Genomic DNA, 21,821 nt, shown 5'->3' with positions numbered 1-21,821 from the left:
ATCGATCCAGCAGAAATTTGAGTAAAACTCCTATTGCCCTCCTCCTGTTTCAAGGCTCTACGCAAGACCTTGCGCTTTGTATCAACATTAGGTAAATCCTCAATATTGATAGCCCTAATTTTGAGTTCATAATCCAGCTCACTAACTAATAAATGTTCTACTTTAAATGAAGACATAATGAGAATATTTCAAATAATGAACCTCTACAACACAACACAAGACCACAGTAATTACCACACAAGTCAAATTATAGTAATGTAAATTTGTATTAATATTTTGGAAAAAAAATTAATTCAATATAGTAAATATTAAAATAATCAAAATAATCACAAATATATCAAAATATTAAATGTAGAAAATATACTCAAATATTGATAAAGTAAGTTCAGACCACAGTCATTAAAATATACTAAAATTTATCAAATTGATTGTACTGTACTGCCCCAATGTATCTTAACAAACTACACAATATGTATGATGATATATTAACTGAGTACAAGATTATCTAATATAAGTGTATATAGCCACAGTTACCAAATATATCTAAATATTTAAAAATAATGAAACTAAAATATAACTTATGTTACTACTAAGGCCCCACGTTGGGCGCCAATTGTTACCGATAAAAAAAAGGAAAGCTAATTGTTGCACATTAAAAGGGAAAAGCCAGAGATGGTGAAGCCAATATTAGGAATTTGTAAGATTTACGGTTGAATAAAATTTAAAATTAATTAATTATTATTTTAATAAGGTTAAATAAAGGGAATGTAACCAATACAAAAGGAAATATAAAATTTACTTGAAGTACTACAACGGAATAGGCTTAGCTCAAGAGAACGAGAGTAGTGCTCAGAGAGGAGGTTGGCACGTTTGCTTGCCTGTAGTAACCTAAGATAGTTAGATCAATCTTAAGATGATCTTGAGATGGGCGCCAGGGTGAATTTTGAATATCACACCAATTTGGGGTATATGTAGTTATATATTAACTGAACAATAGAAGATGATAGGAAACAAATAAAAATCAGAAATGCTTTATACACTATATTCGAATCTTATGTACTATCCCAACCCTATACTTATATACATTAACCAATTATTAAAATATATCCCCAAAATATATATTTACAAAAAAGAGAGTTACCTAGAAATATACCTAACCCCAAAATATAATTATATACAAAAATTTGGTCTACCCAGTTCTCTAACAATGAGATATAATGATCTGGGATTACAGTTTAGGATAACTCACTTGGAGTAAATAGTACATAATTAAAATATTAGAAAACAATTAAATACTTATACAAGTTGCAAAAAGGGCAGTTTAAAAATCTGAGACTAGTCAGTTAAGACCCTAGAACAATACATACATCAATCTGATATATGAGGGTATATACAAATTACCATAAAATTGGATAATATATCCTGACCACATATAAAGTGTAATGTAAAATATTAATAAATAGATAAATTTAAAGTAAATAAGGAATAACGAAATTAAAGCAATTGAAAGGATTCAAATAGTTGAGGGTACTAACCAGGGATTGTGCACAAATCTGTTTCGTAACCCACTTAGGCTGAAGGCCTAAGTATCCGAGGATATAATATGTAATATATAAAAAATTTAAATTTGAATTATTAACAGCTTTAACTAGAAAGTAAATGTCCTTAGTAACCCTTCTGCTGGGAAGGCAGTTCCCTAATCCGCTGTCCAGGGTCCAGGTAGTGGATGGGTTCTAGTAAAGATCAGCCTATGTTCTTCTATCTGCCACGGACGGTAGACCAACCAGAAAATCAAATTATAATTCTTCCCAAAATAAATTCTAGATTCTTCCCAATTCCAAATTACTTCTTGAAGTTCTGTTCGAAAATGAGCATGGCCACTGGCCAGTATTCGTTGTCCCTTTAATGACAAGGATATCGATTCTATTGTAAATCGATGTATAAAATTGTATTATAAATTGCCTACTTTTACGGCGGCGAATTAGTAGCTATGTAGGGATTCGGTTTCAGTATTTGAAAGATTTTGCTAACGTTCGAAGTGTTAGACTATTAACGATCGTATCGATACAATAGACCAGTTCATGATCGTCTATGTCGTCTTCTTCACCCTGTTGCTGGATTCGTGAACGGCTTGCTGTGTTGATGCAGAGATTTTTAAAATGATAGTGTGTGACTGGTGGCAGATACGGGAGGAGAGACAGCATGTCCTTTTTCTTTGCTTCTGTCACGAGTCTAGGTGTGGAGTACAGATGACTTTGATTACCAATGAATTTTGAGACATTTGTTTTGGCCATCGGGACAGTAAAAAACGGAAACTCTTCATTCAGCGTAGATTTGTACTTCAAAACCCAAGGATCTTCTCTCTCGTACCTCATCCATCTCATTTCTAACCACTTCACAGGTGCTCCATCACTATCTTTTTTTCTATTTACAAGCACATCTTCTATGTTCTTTGTCGACATAATGTCGCTCCTTTTTATGTTGGTTACTTCAAAAGGCACTGTCAATTTTGAAGTTTTTATTACATCAATCCAATCGTCTGGCCCAAAGATGTGAGAAGATTTTCTGGCAGCCTTTTCAATAACCCCAAAATCTCGGTCGTTTGGCAAAAAAGAGTGGCCAGATACAAGAAACTTGTGATCTATCGTTCTTATGTTTATGTAAGGATCTTGAACAAGATTTAGTAACGTGGCAGCCACTTTAAAATTTCTGTTTTGTCCTGTACATGAATCTGAATAAAGAGTTACGTGGTTATGATTTTTGGCATGTTTTCTCACATGCATGGTCAATATTGAAGATATTTCCTGAGATCCTCTACCACCATCTGTTTCGTCCCACACATACATAAAGCCATTGTTTTTGTTGAAGGAATGAATTCCTAGGTTATAGACATACATATTTCGTTTGTAATATGCAATGGATGTAGACAATTTCGGGTATGGCAGTGCTTTTTGGAGACAAAAGTAGCAACATAGTGTTCATCTGATGCGTCATCACTGTCCGATTTTAGTACATCTCGAGCTTGTTTTGCTTTTGCTAGGTGAACATTTTTCTCAACAATAAGGGAATTTGATGTCTCAGGTTTAATTGCTGCAGCTATTTTTAAGGACAGTTGATCACATTTGGCGCACGTATCTTTGGATGGTATTTTAAAATGTAAATTAAACTTAGTTGTAAACACATGATAGTATTGTTTTTTTTTTCTGAGGTACTTTGCCTTCGTTGTTGGATTTTGTTACATACAGGTCATACATTTTTCTGATGTTTAAATCAGGATTAAGACACTTTCTTCCAGGATTCTTTGTCCTACTATAATGACTTTGATGCGCTGGGAAAGATTTTATATGTTCAACGATATCAGAGTCGTCGATCTTATTGGTTGAGTGTCTACCACGGAGATCTGTCACTTATAATATCAGGCTTTGAAATACACGGATAAACTCTACCGTGTGTAAGGTGGAACGTGTCTAGGAAGTACTTTTTACAAACCTTTTCAGATTTGCTACCATCTCGTAAGATGTATTCGTATGACATTGTTTTTGCATTACCGGTTCCATCCCTGGTTCGTTTACGTTTCACATTCACAGCCAACACAGAGCTCCGAATATAAATATTCTGTTTAGTGTAGTCGCCCAAATTCCAGAAAGATTGAAATATACGTTTCCTTTCCTCTTCCTCAAATTTTTGATAGCACTTCTTTTTGCAACCACAGTTTATGTTATTGAAAATTTTTTTTCGGTAAATTTTTGCCTGTAACTGAACGATACGCTTCGCCTTTATTCCACAGACGTTTTCTAGTATTCTTTATCCAACTGTCTTGATTCTTAGCACGTTTTCTTCCGCGATTTTCGCTTGGTTCTGGTTGTGGTATTATAGGGGTAGCTGCAGATTGTTCTTGTGGGGTGTCCACTGTAAACAATAAACAGAATTAGGATCCGGTGTCGAAAGCGCCACACGAATTTTAAGATAAAATCGTATGCAAACAACCTACTTCACATTCACTCAATGATTTATATCAATATATAAATACCTAAATATAAATATTATAAATAGATCTGGCAACAACGCCTTGATACTAATGTAAAGTAACCCCTAATTACGTCGTAAAAAATAATAAACAATCTTATATTTACTAACTCTTGACATGGAACACTATTAAAAATTAGGTTAGAATAAATAAATTTATTAAATTCATAACTACTTAAACTTACCATCTAATTCCGATTCTGCAGACGAGTGTTGTTCTGGAGGTAGATAATTATCAGATGATGATGCAGATAAATTACTAATGTCGTCATTTGAATCCATTTTTAATCATAAACGATCACGGTAAATACACTGAGCACAATCTGACTAGTCAACTGGACTTGATCCACTCTGTCCCGAAATAATATGACACATTGTTCAGAGACATAGGAAACTTACGTCATCTGTTTATTATTGCGGTAACTTTTGACGTGGTTTGTTATAGCACCGAAAAGATTTCTATTTGTAGAACATAGATACACCGCTAACTTAATTTTCGTAAAAAGTGGACTTAATCCACTATGGTTCTGAACGCCTCAAATATTGATTAATTAACAATTAATATATGAAAAAAATATTAAAAGACAAAAAATATTTATTTATTTATGAGGAGAACAAGAACTATAAATTTTGTACATTTCTATCTTTATTCCAGCAAGACTTTCTCTGAGCTCCTTCTGCCTTTTATTTAGCTTTTGGAGCTCAAGTTCTAATGTTTTTCGCTATACCCCATTTTCAGCCCCTTCTTTTTTAATGGCTTGACATTTTTCAGTCAAGACCGACCATGTCTATATTTTCGAATAAAAAAACCCATACTGAGCTTCCAAATGTTTAGTGAACATTTGAATATGCCCCTGGGTTAGTTCAATTGACCTTCCTGACTGGTCTAGATGGGTCCTGGGCGCCACGGCAGATGCAGCCTAAGCCTGACAACTGGAACTTGTAGATGTTGGGGCATTCATTTCCCTTAACAAGTTTTCTAGGTCTAAATCATAATTTGTTAAGTCAATCTAAAACAAAACAAAAAGATTGTTAAATATACTATAAAAATATAAAAAGTTAGGAAAACAGACATACGTTGTACAGGGTATCTCAAACATTTATTACGAAAATAAGACACACAGAACATGCGAATTTTATTTCCTAAATAACACGTCGGATAGATGTTGACCATCTGGCTCGTAGCGCTCTTGCAATCTGGATCGCAAATTGAGAAAGACGCGCTCACACATATTCACTGAAATGTTGTTATTAGCGTTGCGAATATTTTGCTTCAACTCTTCGATGGTGGCTGGTGAGTTAAGGCCGATTCACATTAGGCGTTCAGGTCACGCTCCGCTCAAGTTCCGCTCACGATCAAGAATTGTGTACACTATTCACAGTAGGCGCTCAGGTGACGCTCCGCTCACGATCAAGAATTTCGGTATACTATTCAATTTGGCGGGACTCAGAGAATAGGCACAGTTCTTTGCATATATAAATTTGTTTAACATGTTTAAAGATTTTTCTAACAGTGATTTGGCTGTCATTGCTTTATGTTTGGATGAAGAAGAGCTTCAGTCAACCAATAAACAGCCAAGAATATGGGTGCACAATATTTTAAAAACAAGGAAAACAGAAGGGGAGTTTTTTACTCTATATCTGTCTCTGTGACGATGAAACTAAATTTTTTCAGTACTTTCGAATGACAAAACATAAATTTTATTACATTTTGAATAAAATTTCGGCCGACTTGAGAAAACAGAACCTTTAGGGAGGCTATTACTCCAGTAGAGAAGTTAGCTGTATGCTTAAGGTTAGTAAAAACTGTACCATATAAGTATGTGATTTTTTATTAAAAAAAAAAAGAAAATATTTGCAAAGAAATTACAACTTAAAAGTACACAGTATACAAAATATATATAAATGTTTTAATCTTAATATAAAAGTAAGTATTAAACAAATTAACAAAAAAAAAATTAAAAACTACCGTCTGGTGAAAAATGTTCATAATATGATGATGCGGTGGAAGGAGGTTTTGATTGGATAGGTGTAGGTGTCGAGAAAACTTGAGGAGGTGTATGTAGCAGAGCAGCTCCATCCATTTGGTCACTAAAGCCAGAATTGCGAAAAGTTCCAGAACCAGGAAGCACGAATACGGTTGTGCATTAACGTTAGTAGCAACAATGTATTTGTTTTCAAAATCAGCGACAGTATTAAATATTGTTCTTTTGACAAGCTGATAATCAGCTGGTGCAAAAGTACGCACTTTTGCTTTAATACTGTCGAAATACAAATCTATGTGGTCCTTCTTTGTGTTTTGTTGCTCTGCATGTTCTTCTTCTTTTTTACTGAGAATATATTGCATAAGTGCTGCACTTGCGCTTTCTGTTGAAGATCGAGCTTTTTTCTGTGTCAACTTTTTGTTTTTAATGCCTGACGAAATGTTTGGTACTGAAACTGGCGTAGTAGAAAAAATTTGTGAGGTACTCTGTTCTGCTTCCCCATTTCCTCCTTCATTTTCGTCTTATATCGTAAAGCTTCCTCATTATTATTAGAGGTGTTCTCTGCAATATCGATTATTGTAGATACGCGTTCCTTGTCTCTCATATGTGGTAACAAAAATGCCAGTTTGTCTTCATACCTCCATTTCTTTCTTTTAGTCGCGGCTTGACCCGTTTTTGTTTCACGGAGCTTGGAAATTTTTCGATATTGAGAGCGCAACGATTCCCATCTTTGTTTACATTCCTCCGCTAAAATAAATGAAAAATATTAGTACACTTATTTTGTTTATTGTGTTGCAAGGTTTTTTAAATAAAAAAATTTTTACATCAAGGGGAATCCAAACTCACGGCCTTTGCTTATCGAGTACAAGTACATACATATATCGTATATAGTAACAAAACTAACGAAGCTTTTGCTCGAGTGGCTGAAATATACTCATGTCTTCGATAGTGCGGTTAGTTACTGCATTACACTTGATATAAAAAGGTCGAGGGTTTGAATCCCACTGGAGCCATAAACGTTTTAACAAAAAATTGTCTGTACGCCTCAAAAAAATATTTTTTATAAAATTTTGTTTTAGATTTTTGTCAACAGGAGATTCCTTCAGAACCATTGCATTTAGTTACCGTCTTGGCCACACTACCACACAAGAAATAGTGACAGAAGTATGTAAAAGCATTATAAAAAATCTACTACAAGAATGTATGCCAATACCGACAGAAGCACGCTGGAAAGAAATAGCAAACGAGTTTTGGAATTTGTGGAATTTTCCCAATTGTCTGGGAGCATTGGATGGTAAACATGTGGAAATTGTAGCACCTGCAAATAGTGGATCACATTTTTTTAATTATAAACGTACCTTTTTGGTCGTGCTACTAGGACTAGTGGACGCACATTACAAGTTCATTGCAGTAGACATAGGTTCCTACGGTAAGAATAGTGACGGACGAATATTTGCTAGTTCAAAGCTGGGAAGAGCTTTAGAGCAGGGAACGATTCATATTCCTGAGGAAACAGTATTTCCTGGAACAGCTATTATGGCACCGTACGTAATAATTGGTGATTCTGCTTTTCCTTTGAAAACAAATTTTATGAGACCATACCCAGAACCGCAAGCCAATAACGATAGCAAGAAACGAATTTTCAATTACCGGCTATGTCGTTCTCGTCGTGTTGTAGAAAACGCTTTGGAATTTTGGCTCAAAAGTTTCGCATATATATGAGAAAATTAAATTCCAAACCCGGAAATGTAGAAAATATTTTGACTACATGTATTTTGCATAATTTTTTGCGAGAAGATGCTGTTTTACAACCTGGGGTTTCAAGCGAATTATTTGTACCTCAAGAAAGACGGACTCAGTTTTCGTCATTGCCAAGACAAGGAGGTAATGCTCATGAAAGTGCGTTTCTCGTCCGAGAAACATTCAAAAACTTTTTTAACTCTTATGTTGGGAGTGTCCCATGGCAAATATCAAAACTAGTATAATTATTATTTCTAACAATTTTATGCACTTATAACCTTAATTAAAAATATACAGTCAATGCTTACCTGTTTTATTTAATTTAATGGCAATTTCCTTCCATCTTTTATTTTTATGTACCGTATCCAAATACAGTCTATCTCCCTGGTTGTACAATTCCTTACAGCAGCGCACCAATTCAATCAACTGTTCGTCATCCATCGAGCTGCGAAAATCGTACCTTCACCTGACTGTTACTAATTCACAGTATCCTGCCGCTCCGCTCCACTCAGATCAAGTCACGATCAAACTATTCTCCTGGAGCATCGCCGCGGTCAAAAGAGCGGGACGGAACGTGAGCGTTGTGTTTACTGTGAATAGCACTATTTAAGATGCGTGTAAAGAATACTTGACCGAACCTTGAGCTGAGCGTGAGCGGAGCGTGACCTGAGCTATAATGTGAATCGGCCTTTAGCGTAGACGATGTTCTATAAATACCCCCACAGAAAAAATCTAAAAGGTCAGGAGATGTTGGGGGAAAGCTAATATCACGATTTTGTGAAATCAATGTGTCTGGACACATTTCTGATAGGGAGTTTATTGAAGTGTTCGCTGTGTGTGGCGTAGCACTGTCTTGCTGAAACCATGTATTGCCTGGATTATTCCCTGGAAAATTATTCAATTCTGGACGTAGCCAATCCCGCAACATGGCAGTGTATCGTGCACTGTTGACAGTTGGCGTGCGTCCCTTAGCATGTTCAAGAGGCCCAGATGCAGACGTGCCACACAAACACCGTCACCTTTATTGAATGCAATTATTTCTGATGTAATTCATGTGGATTTTAAGGAAACCAGTAGCGAGCATTGTGCTTGTAGACATATCCATTAAAGTAAAAGTGAGCCTAGTCACTGAAAATATTCCCTTCTAAGCCACCGCCATCCCAAAAACGAGTCATCATCTCAGAAAAATTTTTCCTCAGTAAGTGATTAGTTTCTTTCAAATATTGCCTTAACTGAATTTTGTAAGAGTGAAAACTTAAATCCTTTAAAATACGCTGGATACTAGCACGAGACAAATTTAGCGCTTGAACATGTTTGCGAAGTGAACGCCGAGGATTACCATTCACAGCACGTAAATCTTGAAATATTGACAGGAGTTCGAACAGTTTTTGGTTTGCCTGGATGTTTCACATTTATAACAACTCCTCTAAATTTCTTTACTCATGCGTGCAGTAACATCGCTGATGGTGCATCACCCCCGTACCAGGAGTATAAGAATCGTTGGCTTTAAAATACGCCTCAACCATGTAGGCATAGGCAAGCTGCGCCTTCGTTCATGGGCATCTTTGTTTTTTTTTTAATTATTTGATTATGGATGTTTGCAAACAAATTATATTGAGTAAAGTACACTCTGGCCTACAAATTAAATCCATAAATAACTTGCTACATGCATTTATTAATATATTCGTAACCACTTGGTATGGATTTACCCTATAACTATAATTTACCCTATAAGGGTTTAAAACTATAAAATATGCTATTGTGCATTTAAAACATGTAACTTATTTTTACAGTTATACCAGAGGTTCAAATGGAGCTGGATACTGATGTATCAGGTATGATACCCATTTCGCCAGTAGAGCAATGTACTGATACTGAACCAAATGTATCAGTATCATTACCTGGTACATCAGGTGTGCTGCCTAAAAAAGATCCAGAAACAATTGTCAAAATGAGGAAGAAAGTGATGCAAAAGAAAGTTTTGAAAACTGATGCATTGAAAAGGATGTATTATAAAAAAAATTGGAAGGTGCAATTATTGAAAAAAGAACCAAACTGGCAGCATACAAAACAGAAATCAAAAAACAGACTCTAGTGGATTTAGAGATAAAAATAAAAAAATAGAATTTGAAAATTTAATAAAAAAACAAGAATAATTAAAAATAATGTGTTTAATTTTAGATACCTATATGTTTATACCATTGTTAATTGATGTAAGAGGATAAATGTTTATTTTTGTAAATTAATTTAGCACAAATCAAAAACTGTTGTACATCATCACCTTTACAAGTAGATAAGTGAAACCTTCATAAAATACAATAGACCAGAGAACTTAGGATTTTTCCGTGACATTCGTTGATATAGGTATCTAACAATTGCTTTTGAGAAATTTGGTGATAACAATATGTTATAAACAAAATATGGAAAAGATTAAACGTACTTTTTTACTTATAAACAATATGTAAATAATGTAAGGTCGCTATTTGATTTTAAATACTGAAGATAAAGACCTCTAAATTACATGGAAAAGTGACACAACTTTACTAAAAAAGCATAGAAACTTTTGAAACTATTTTTGTAATAATTAAGCAACAAATTAACAAAAATAACTTAACAAACCCTTATTTTAAAGGATTTTATATTTTTTTTCAGTAACATTGTGTCACTTTTCCATATAATTTGCCGGTCTTCACCTTTAGTATTTAAAATCAAATAGCGATCTTACATTGTTTATATATATATATATATATATATATATATATATATATATATATATATATATATATATATTTATAAGTAAAAAATTACGTTAAATCTTTTGCATATTTTGTTTATTACATATTACTATCACCAAATTTATCAAAAGCAATTGTTAGATACCTGTATCAAAGAGTGTCACGAAAAAGACTTTTTATTTGCTAATTTCTCTGGTCTATAAATGAAATTTTATATTCTGAGAAAAAAATTAAAACAAGTTATCACATAGCATATTGTATTTAATTTCTTTTTCTCGGAATCTATCGATTCCATAAAAAAACATTAAAAGCTGAAAAAATCGTTTTAAATAAAGAGGGATTTTAAGTAAAATTTTTATTTGACAAACTAATAAATTATAAACATTGGAACTGAAAACAACAAATTGATTTACTTACACAAACTTAGGTTACATAATAAAAACATTAACAATAAAACTTTTATAAGGGAAACATAAATGAAAAATGTTCAGTGTATTTACAAAAAATTACATTTATTTATAATTAACTGATGTGTGTTGGGCCTCATTTAAAAAAGAAAGAAGATATTAGGTAAGTACTTAAATTGAAAAAAAAATAAACAGTTATTAGTGACAACAAAACTAGTAAATTGCTTAAAAAAAGCGCTTTTAAATATAAAAAATAAAATAAATTAAGTAGAATTTAAGTTTTTTTAATAGGAATAATGAAAAATAATTTTTGAAACTGACATAAATTGTTAATTTTTAATTTCAAATACATACCTATTAAAATGGGTCTGCAGTAAAGAGGAACGTGCAGCTGTATTTTCATTTATTCCAGCAACCCCCTGCACATCATCAGCAATCAAGGCTTCAATATCAATCATATCATCAACATTATCATTGTGGTTGAGGGCTATACAGGGATGAGTGCCTTAAGAACCGGCAAAATAACGCAAAAGATAGAAAACATAACACGTTGTGAAATAAAAAGAGATGAAAGTAGTAGAGGTGAGAAATTATCGATATTAACCTATAATTTACTTTACATTACATTAGAATTATCGAAAATTTCCCACCTTTAGACGTTAGCTTATGAGCTGGTTGACTACCAGTACAGTGAGTCATAGTAATACGTACCACGTAATGTAAGTAAAAACAGTTTAAATAGGAGTATTTTGTATCCAACATTAAAGTATTGATCAATAATAAACTATGATTTGAGACGTCGCATACACTCTTCTCAATACAGAATTATCATAGCTTGTTATTCTGTATTCGTCAACACAGAATTAATTATCAAATTACTACTAATTAAACTGTTTACTTACATTTGCTTTATTGCCTTCAATCAGTTTTTACTTTATGCGAAATTTAAAAAATGTAAATATTCGACGTCATACTTGTAATATTATGACTGAGTCGACTAAATAGCTCATAAGCTAACGTCTAAAGGTGGGAAACTATCGATAGTCCTAACGTAATTTAATGTAAATTAGAGGTTTCTATCGATAATTTCCCACCTCTACTACTTTCATCTCTTTTTATTTCACAACGTGTTATGTTTTCTATCTTTTGCGTTATTTTGCCGGTTCTTAAGGCACTCATCACTGTATTGTGTAATACGGCACAGGCAATACCAATATTCATAGCGGTATCTAATTGAACTCACAGCCCCATTGACAAACAAGGAAAGCGCCGCTTTAACACCCCAAAACACCTTTCTATAGGGTTTCTTGTCGCGATTTGGGCTCTATTATAGGCTTCTTCACTATTGTTGCTAGGTTGCAAAAATGGAGTCAAGAGATAACTTCGGCGGGGATATCCACTGTCCCCTAAAAGAAAATCATTGCCGTACACGCCACTTTCAAAGTCAGCACGCTGGTGATTGTCATTGAAAATGGTTGTATCATGCACAGAACCAGGCCATCTTCAAATGATGTCCCTAATTCTTAGCTGTGCATCACATATCGCCTGAGTGTTTAGTGAAAAAAACCCTTTCTATTCCTAAACAGTTCTGCTCTTGGACCACCAATTGACTGTATTTTAATATGAGTACAATCAACAGCACCAATCACTTTAGGAAAATTCGCAATTGCATAAAAACTTGATTTAATATTGAGGCGCTCCTCTGCTGTTGCTGGCATCTGTATAAAATCTGGTCTTAACCTAGCTACAGCAAGAGATATTTTCTTGATAATGCGACTGGCTGTTGATTTGTGCACCCTCAGATTATCAGCTACAGTTATTTGAAATGTTCCAGTAGCATAAAAGCTGATTGTTAGTAGGATCTGTTCAATGGCACTAATTGAGTTGTTGCGGTGGGTTGCTGGTTCAATATTTCCAAGTAACTCCTTAATATTAATTATAACTTCCTTGGATACTCTGTACCGATTTTTAAATTAATTGTCGTTATACTGGGTCATAGGATCCATTCTAGTCCTGCGGTTAATTCTGGGGACCTCATTTTCCTCCTCACTGGAGAAAGAAATATCGGAAATATCAGTGATAGACATGTTCTACAAAAAATAGTTTCAATTATTTCTGAAATTGTTTGACATTAATGTAAGATAGGCTTAACGTAAACCTGGTAACTATGTCAAATATGTCAATGTCAAGTCAACAGCACTTCCCAACGGGGACAATGGGCGACATGATCATGTTGTAATGTATGAATATTATTAATATATGTTCAGCCAATACAGTAGTTTAATTGAGACCTTATTAACATACTTTAAACATGGCGCAGTCAATTTATGGAATCTACGTGTCCAAAGTTAAGTGCTAAGTTTATTAAAAAGAAAAATTTAAGTGTTCCCAAAATGGCAAGCATGGTCAATGGAATAGGTTATGTTAAGTTACCCCAAGATTTCGACCTCCAGGGTCAGAGTGCCGCTTCTGAATGGAAATTTTGGAAAATTTCATTCGAAGATTATTTAGTAGCAACAGGACAACACGACGCTGTAGATCAGGTGAAATTATCCATCCTGCGAAATATTATTGGCCATGAATCAGCACGGATTATGGCTACTTTTGTTATCCCTGATGAAGAACTAAATAAGTATGAATTCACAATGCAGCTGTTAGATAAGTATGTGAACCCAAGAGTTAACGAATGCTTTGAGAGGTACAACTTTATAAAACGAGTACAAGAAGATGGGGAGACATTTGAACATTTTTTGACAGAGTGCAGACATTTGGTTAGAAGTTGCAATTACAATGCCCTAGATCCCGATGAGTCATGTGAAGACAAGGCATTAAGAGACAAAATTGTTATGGGAATTAGGGATCCGACCACACGAGAAGCCCTCCTGCGAATAGACAAATTAAGTTTAAATAAAGCTATAGAATTCTGCAGAACAAGTGAGCAAAGTAGATCTCAAAATTTACAGTTTCAATATAACACAGGAAATATTAATCATACACAGAAGATAGAGAAAAAGAAATATGATATAAAGAAGAAACCTTGGAATGAAGAGAAAGAAGTTGAAGAAGAAGTTTTTTTATGCAGAAGGTGTGCAAAAAAGCATGGTCCGAGGGAATGCCCAGCTTATGGCAAGAAGTGTAACAAGTGTGGACTAAAAAACCATTATGCAGTTGCCTGCAAGGTCAAAAATATTAAAAGTACTGAAAAAGATGATTGTGAGTCAACCTCTTCTAATGAATTTTTTGTAAGAAATGTTAACAGCAGGAAAAAGGTATGTAATGTTGATTTGATAGACACTTGGGAAGAGTATATAGAGGTTGAAAATTATAAATTGAAAGCTAAGTTAGACACAGGGGCAGATGTAAATGTTATTCCTTTAAATGTTTATAAAAAATTTAATTGTCAATTTAAAACCAGGCCTACTGAATATGTGTTAAAGGCATTTGATGGAAATGTGTCTCATTCTATAGGTGTAGTAAATTTAAATGTAAAATGTAAGGGTAAGAATATTTTTGAAGATTTTGTCATTGTGGATGGTGCAAGTCAGGTTCTGATATGTGGACAAACATGTTTAAATTTAAGTTTGGTAAAACGTATTGATTCTATAAAAATAAATAAGATAGGCCGGTCTGATTTAACAGATAAATTTATCAATGAAAATTTTGAAGTTTTCACAGGGTCAGGCAAATTTCCTGGCACATATGAAATTACAACAAATGATAAATTTGAACCAGTTTGCTATCCACCTACCAAGTGTCCAATAAAAATTAGAAATTCACTTAAAACTGAGCTAGATAGATTAGTCCAAAGAAAAGCAATTGTTAAGGTAGAAAACATAGACCCCAGGGCAAGTATTAATAGAATGGTGATAGTCGAAAAGAGTAATGGTAAATTAAGAATATGTTTAGATCCCTCAGATCTGAATAAACATATAGTACGCAAACCTAGAGTTGGGGAGTCCATTGAGGAAATATGTTCAAAATTATTAAACAAAAATGTATATTCTGTTTTTGATTTATCTGAAAGTTATCACCAACTTTCAATTGATGAAAATTCTTCATGGAAATGTTGTTTCTCTACACACTATGGAACTTACAGGTTTTTAGTTTTACCTTTTGGGTTATCAAATTCTCAAGACCTTTTTCAAGAGGCAGTTGAAAAGCATTTTGGTGATATTAAAAACATTGTAGTTTGTCATGATGATATGATCATAGCAGGGGCGTCTCAAGATGAACATGATCAAGCGGTCAAAGAGCTGATAAATAGAGCAAAAGAGGTGGGTGCTAGATTTAATAAAGAGAAAATTAAATTTAGCAAAAAAGAAGTAAAGTTTATGGGACAAATTTTTTCTCATTTAGGAATGAAAGTAGATCCTGAGAGGACAGATGCTTTATGTAAATTAGAAACTCCAAAAATTAAATTAGAGTTACAAAGAATAATAGGTTCCGTTAACTATATTAGACGTTATGTTAAAAATATGGCTGAGCACATGCAAATTTTATGTGAACTTTTAAAAAACAATGTAGAATGGCAATGGTTGCCTAAACACCAGGAATGTTTTGATAAGTTAAAGAAAATAATTTCAAATTCTCCAGCTCTGGTACCATTTGATCCAAATAAAAATAGTTTTGCAATGTGATGCATCCAAAAATGGAATTGGGTGTTGTATGTTTCAAAACTATGATGGTATGTTGAAATTAGTTGCATGTTCATCTAGGTCTATGAATGAACATGAAATAAATTACAGCCAGACAGAGAAAGAGTTATTAGCCATTTTTTATGGTACACAAAAATTTCATAACTTTATTTACCAGTGTGATGTTGATGTCCAAACAGATCATAAACCAATAATTTCAATTATGCAGAAACCAATATGCAAAATTGGGTCAGTAAGGTTGCAGCGTTTAAGGCTAAAATTATTAAAGTACATATTAAATATTTATTATGTTCCAGGAAAGCATATTCAATTTGCAGATATGCTTTCTAGAGCTAGTTTAAAGGCACAAACCCTTGATTTAGAGATGTTTGATATGGTTCATTCAGTCTCACTATACTTACCAATGACAGATAAAAAATATATCAGTTCAGAGAAGAAACCTCTAAAGATAAAGTTTTGGCTACAATTGTTGATTTTTATTATAAAGGCTGGCCTAAAGAAAACAAGATTCCAGAGTATATAAAGCCATATTACAGTATTAAAAATGATATATATGTTGAAGCAGGAATTGTTTTTGTTGAAAATAAAATAATTGTACCAAAATCTCTAAAACAGGAAATGATTACTCTGTTACATAAAGGTCATATAGGAACTAGTAAAACTATTAATAAAGCAAGATCTTTATTTTTTTGGCCAAACCTTAGGGATGATATTGTCCAGTTTATAAAAAAATGTAGAATTTGTGAAAAATTCATGCCAAATAATTATAGAGAGCCAATGTTAGCACATTCAATACCAAAATTGAGGTTTAATAAAATTGCGGCTGATATTTTGGAATTTGGTGGTAAATCTTACTTAATTCTAATAGATTATTTTTCCCATTGGATAGAGATGCTATCATTAAATAATAAAACATCTGAAGCCATAATAGATGCAATGCAAGATGTTTTTTCCAGATTTGGCTATCCTCAATTTTTAATTGCAGATAATTTACCATTTATATCATTTAAGTGTAAAAAATATTACGATAATAAACAAATTACAGTCCTGACATGTTCACCTCATTACCACCAAAGTAATGGCCTTGCTGAAAAGGCTGTAGGAATTTGTAAACAAATTTTAAAAAAAAGTTTTACAGAAAACTCTGATTATCGTGAGTTAGTTTTAGAATATAATAATACTGCTATTATTTCATTAAGTGCATCTCCATCACAAATATTAAATAGTAGATCTTTGAGAACAGAAATACCAGTAAATAGTGAACAATTACAACCTAAAATTCAGAATGAGATTTATAAACTGTTATCGGACCAACAACAAAAAACAAAAGTTCAGTATGATAAACATAGTAAACGTACACCAACAACTTATAAAAGGGGGGATAATGTAGTTGTTAAGAGTAGTGTTGATAAAGTATGGTATAAAGCTGTTATTGTAGAAAAAGCTAAAGAACCCAGATCGTACTGGATAAGAAAGGAATGCAATAATATGATAGTTAGAAGAAACACAAGACACATAAGACCATCACATACAAAATCAGATGTAGCAGACATGTATCTTGAACCTGAGTTGTATCCACACACAAACCCAAATAGTTATAAGGATAATGATAATAATGATTTAAATAATGTATGTATTCAGGATAATGATTTAACAAATTTGATTAATGAACATAGGAATACTGATATTGTAAGTCCTCATTATAGCTGCTCAAAAAATAATGATAGTAAGAAATGTAATGTTTCAAAATTCGGACGTACAATTAAACCTAGGGTACGCCTTAATCTTTAAGGGGAAGGTGTTTGACATTAATGTAAGATAGGCTTAACGTAAACCTGGTAACTATGTCAAATATGTCAATGTCAAGTCAACAGCACTTCCCAACGGGGACAATGGGCGACATGATCATGTTGTAATGTATGAATATTATTAATATATGTTCAGCCAATACAGTAGTTTAATTGAGACCTTATTAACATACTTTAAACAGAAATCCTTTTAATATTAAATATTAGTAAATTGTTTACCTTTGTAACAATATTTTTGGGTTCTTTGTAAACAACAGCTTTTTATAAAACACCTTAGGTTTATGTATTTACAACGTAACCAAAGATTTAATTTTATTTACTTACAACCATTTGTACATAACCAAAGATTATAAGATTAATTGTCCAAAAATCTCAGATTACCTGACAAGCTAGTATGACAGAAGTTTGACATAGATAAAACGATTATTAGCGTTTCGGAAACCCAAAATACTTCTGACAGGCTGTTAATCATCGATTATTTGCTTGTTAGATTAGTTAATGTGTGTTATGTGATTGAAGTTTGATCGATGTTTTTGCCATCAGCAAATTTGATTTGATCGACCAGCAAGGCTTCATACAATAATTCTTTCATAACAGTTTGAGTGATTTATAAATATAGCGATTCGTGGTTCCGGTCTCAAAATATCCAATATAAAAAAATACACAATCTTATTTATTTGTTTATTTTTTAAGTAAAAGAACAGATAGACTTAGATAGGTAAATAATTATGAAGTGGTGTTACAAAGAAACTTAGCAATTGCAAAACTAGTCAATTATTATTACTGCTTACTCAGTATTGATATGAATTTGATTGAAACAAGGTAAACATAACGGAGGCTTATTTGGACAGTCCTTGCAGTAGGTGTCAACTTTTTTCGTTCGGTTATTGGCGAATTTTCTTCCCTGTTCATCGTTATTTGTTTTATAACATTGTTCTACGCCTCTTATGTTTACTTTTACCCTCAAGTTGTTCCAATTCGTGGTGTTTATGCTTTCGGTTGTTATTGATATTTTCGTTGGTTTTTTTTTCAGTTGTCAAATGTTTTACTAAGAGCTTCTTGAAGTCAGTTATTGTCATAGTGCTTCTTGTAACGGATTTATGCAGCAAACGTTGTTTCGTTGATAAAACAAAAGTATTTCTGTTATCCCTCCAGTTAAGCATACATACACCCATTTGATTTTGTTCTGCGTATATTTCTCCTACTTTAAGTTTTGCAGTAGCAACTTTCTTTGATAACCTCTTACGATCTTTTTTAACGGTTCCAATAAAATGTGTGTTTTCATCTATTATATTGTGAGCCAATTCAACACTGCTATATCAGTTGTCAGTAATAACTGTTCTTCCCATGTTTACAATGTCAGTTTTAAGAGACATAACTACGTCCAATGGGGATGTCTTTGTTTCTTGTAATGTGGTTTTTCCAGTATATATCATTACGTCATAAGTATATCCTTTTCCACAACATAATTTAAATATTTTTACTCCATATTTATGGCGTTTTAATTTAATATATTGTCTCATGGAAAGCCGACCCCTAAATGGTAGAAGTGTTTCATCAATACACACATACTCATCTGCATTATATAATGATTTATAATATAAACTTAAATTAAAAGCGAGAACTTTTTCCGACAAAGATTTATTTCAGATTGACTAATTATTAATTCTCTATCGGAAACGATAAATTCGTCACCAAAAAAGAATGAAAGAATACTTTCTCATTTAAAAGATTAACACTTGGCTTTTGGCCTTTCTCTTATTAATTTGTAACATCTTACATATTTTGCAACAATATTTTTTAATTTTTGCTTAACTTTTTCAAGTTCCGATAGGTACAACTGTAAAAGCAAATTATTTGACAGCGTTTTTCTAGTTGGAAGAGAATAGCCTGGATTTAACATGGAAACAAATTTTTTTAATGCCACATGAGATAAACAAGAGAAAAAGGTTGATATTCTTTGACAACCATCCTTAAGAGTTGGATGTCAAAGGATCTCGATTTTTTAGATGAAATCGGTTTTGACACATATTCTTCCAACTTCGATTGAGTGTCTTTTTTGATTGGTTTTTTAACTGGATTGGAAGGGCCAGGCATTTCCTCTGTTGATTCTGCGATAATTTCATCCTGAATATCATCCCGAATATCACCGAATATCATCCCGAATTTCTTGGACGACAATGCTAGTTTTTCTTTCGATTAACAAATTTACTGTGGGATGTTTACGACCAAGATGCCTTTTAAAATTTCCCATAGATCCGCCCATAAACAATATCACTAGAAAATGTGCAGTTGGGCAAACGATTTCTTCTCACTGTTCCTAACGAAAGAATACCATTTGAGAATAAATATGACATCAGAGGAATTCCTGTAAAATAATTATCAAAATAGACAACGTAATTGCGGTTTTTGGGAATTGACCGGCACAAGCGTATAATAACGTTTGCTGAAGCCCCAAGGTCAGGCTCATTTGGAAAACGGTACGTCTCAGAATTTTCTTGGCCCGAGTATATTTCAAATTGGTACGCCTATCCCGTAACACCAGATAAAACAAATAATTTATAGCCCCATTTACGAGGCCTTAGTGGCATGTACTGTTTCATGTAGTGTCGGGCCTTTTGTTGCACACATTTTCTCATTTACAGATAGACACTTTTCAAATGGAACAGTTTGGAATGTTTCGTTCAAAGAGTCAATAACTGGCCGCAATTTATGCAGACGATCATAATCCGCATGATCTTTAGGAAGCATTTTCGTGTTATCATTGAAGTGTAGCATTTCACGAATTTTTCAAATCGATTGATACTCATCGTGCTTTTTATTTTTTCAAATCCATATTCCTCGGACCAGTATCTTCTGATATTTGACATATTTATTACTGACATATAAATGCAGATACCAATGATTTTTTGATTGCTGTAAAGGTTCGATTCTTTAGTGATTTTCTCAAATAGCTCATCGGTAAAAAAGTATCTGAAAAAAAAATCAACCAATTACATATTAAACTGCAAAAGGAATAATTGGACCCAGTTCTGCAGAAAGCGACCAACCCACATTATATCAAAAATTGAGCTAATGTCATTTTTCGACTGCTTTCAACCTATTCATTTTTCAGAAGACGACCAACTGCTATCCTAGCATTTTATAGGAAAAAACGATCATCATTGAAAATGTTTATTTTATAATCACGAATTATTTATTTACAGAAAACATCCAAACCACATGGTTAACAAATAAAATGTACTTCCATCTATTAACTTATTGCAGAACGCATCCAACCCACATGGTCGCCTGCCGCTATTCATTTATCTTTTGACCAAGTGATGACCAAGTGGGTTGGATGCATTCTGCAAAACAAAAATCTACCACCTAACCTCAAAATCTAGTGAATAATCATTTCGTCTCGTATTACTATTACTCGTACCTACTACTTAATCGTATTTTTGTTGAAATAATGGACATTTGCTCATAATTTGTTCTTTTAAAGTATTACTAACGAGTACGGAAGTGTGTGTTGTTAAACATGTTAAGAAATCGTGCTGCTAAAATATTGGAATTAGCCAAGAAACAACAGGGTAAGTAATTAATTTTTGATGACTCCAAATTTACTGTATTTCAAACAAAAATAATATTGGGTATTACACGATGTAGTTGACTTTAATTTTCTAAATATATCAACTTTATTACAAAGTTCCAATTTGCAATGATTCCTGTTTTGTTTTAAATGACAGGAAAAAATATAATGCTTATTTTAAAATAATTTATTTAATAAATAAAATTTTAATGGCGTATACCTAGATACTCAGATACAGGGTGTTTCTATATTCGATCAACAACATTCTATCACAGAGAGCTCTTGTTAATTAATGAATTTTGATTCTGATATACAGGGTGTTAAAAATTTGAAATAAAAATAAATAATTTGCCATAAATCAAAAATACCTTCAAATTTAATATTCTTTGCAAATTTGGTGACCAACATGTTTTTTAATAAAGTACCTAATATTTTGACATAAAGTTTTGAAACGTTTAACCAGTGGCGCGCTATCGAGTTAGTTGACAAGTTTTATCCCCCCATTTTTACGCCACTGGAGAAAACATTTTTAAATTTGTTTTAAATTCTCTGTTTAGTTTTAGTTAAAAAAGTAATAACCTTTTATGCAGCGGAACTGAACAAAGTTTTTATTTTAGATATATTGATTGCTAATCCCGACACTAGTAGAAACACATTGTCTGTTTTGGAATCTGTGAAACACGCTTCGGGCGATGAAAATGGGGGAGCAGAAATTAATGGGCCCGTATTTCTCGAAGAGACAGAACATGAGTTCAGAAATAATGACACTGATAGTATCATCATATATGACCAAAAAAACCAAGATTCTTAGCTTCAAGAATTAGAGACAGTACATGAATTTAGAAATAATGACACTGGCAGTATCATCACATTATACGACCAAGATAACCA

At 33.0% G+C, this 21,821-nt stretch overlaps 1 protein-coding gene across 1 annotated transcript; it reads left to right on the top strand.

The window, feature by feature from the left end:
- Positions 1–13,286: 13,286 nt before the first annotated feature.
- On the top strand, positions 13,287–15,530 carry LOC140431182 (uncharacterized). Its single transcript, XM_072519098.1, has 2 exons — positions 13,287–14,385; positions 14,569–15,530. Exons 1-2 carry the CDS (start codon positions 13,287–13,289, stop codon positions 15,528–15,530), a joined length of 2,061 nt encoding a protein of 686 aa, XP_072375199.1.
- Positions 15,531–21,821: the final 6,291 nt, after the last annotated feature.

Source organism: Diabrotica undecimpunctata, unplaced genomic scaffold (genome assembly GCF_040954645.1).
Source record: "Diabrotica undecimpunctata isolate CICGRU unplaced genomic scaffold, icDiaUnde3 ctg00000592.1, whole genome shotgun sequence".
Lineage (NCBI taxonomy): Eukaryota > Metazoa > Arthropoda > Insecta > Coleoptera > Chrysomelidae > Diabrotica > Diabrotica undecimpunctata.
Note: the sequence above shows the minus strand (reverse complement) of the source record. Positions and strands in the feature narration are given on the sequence as shown.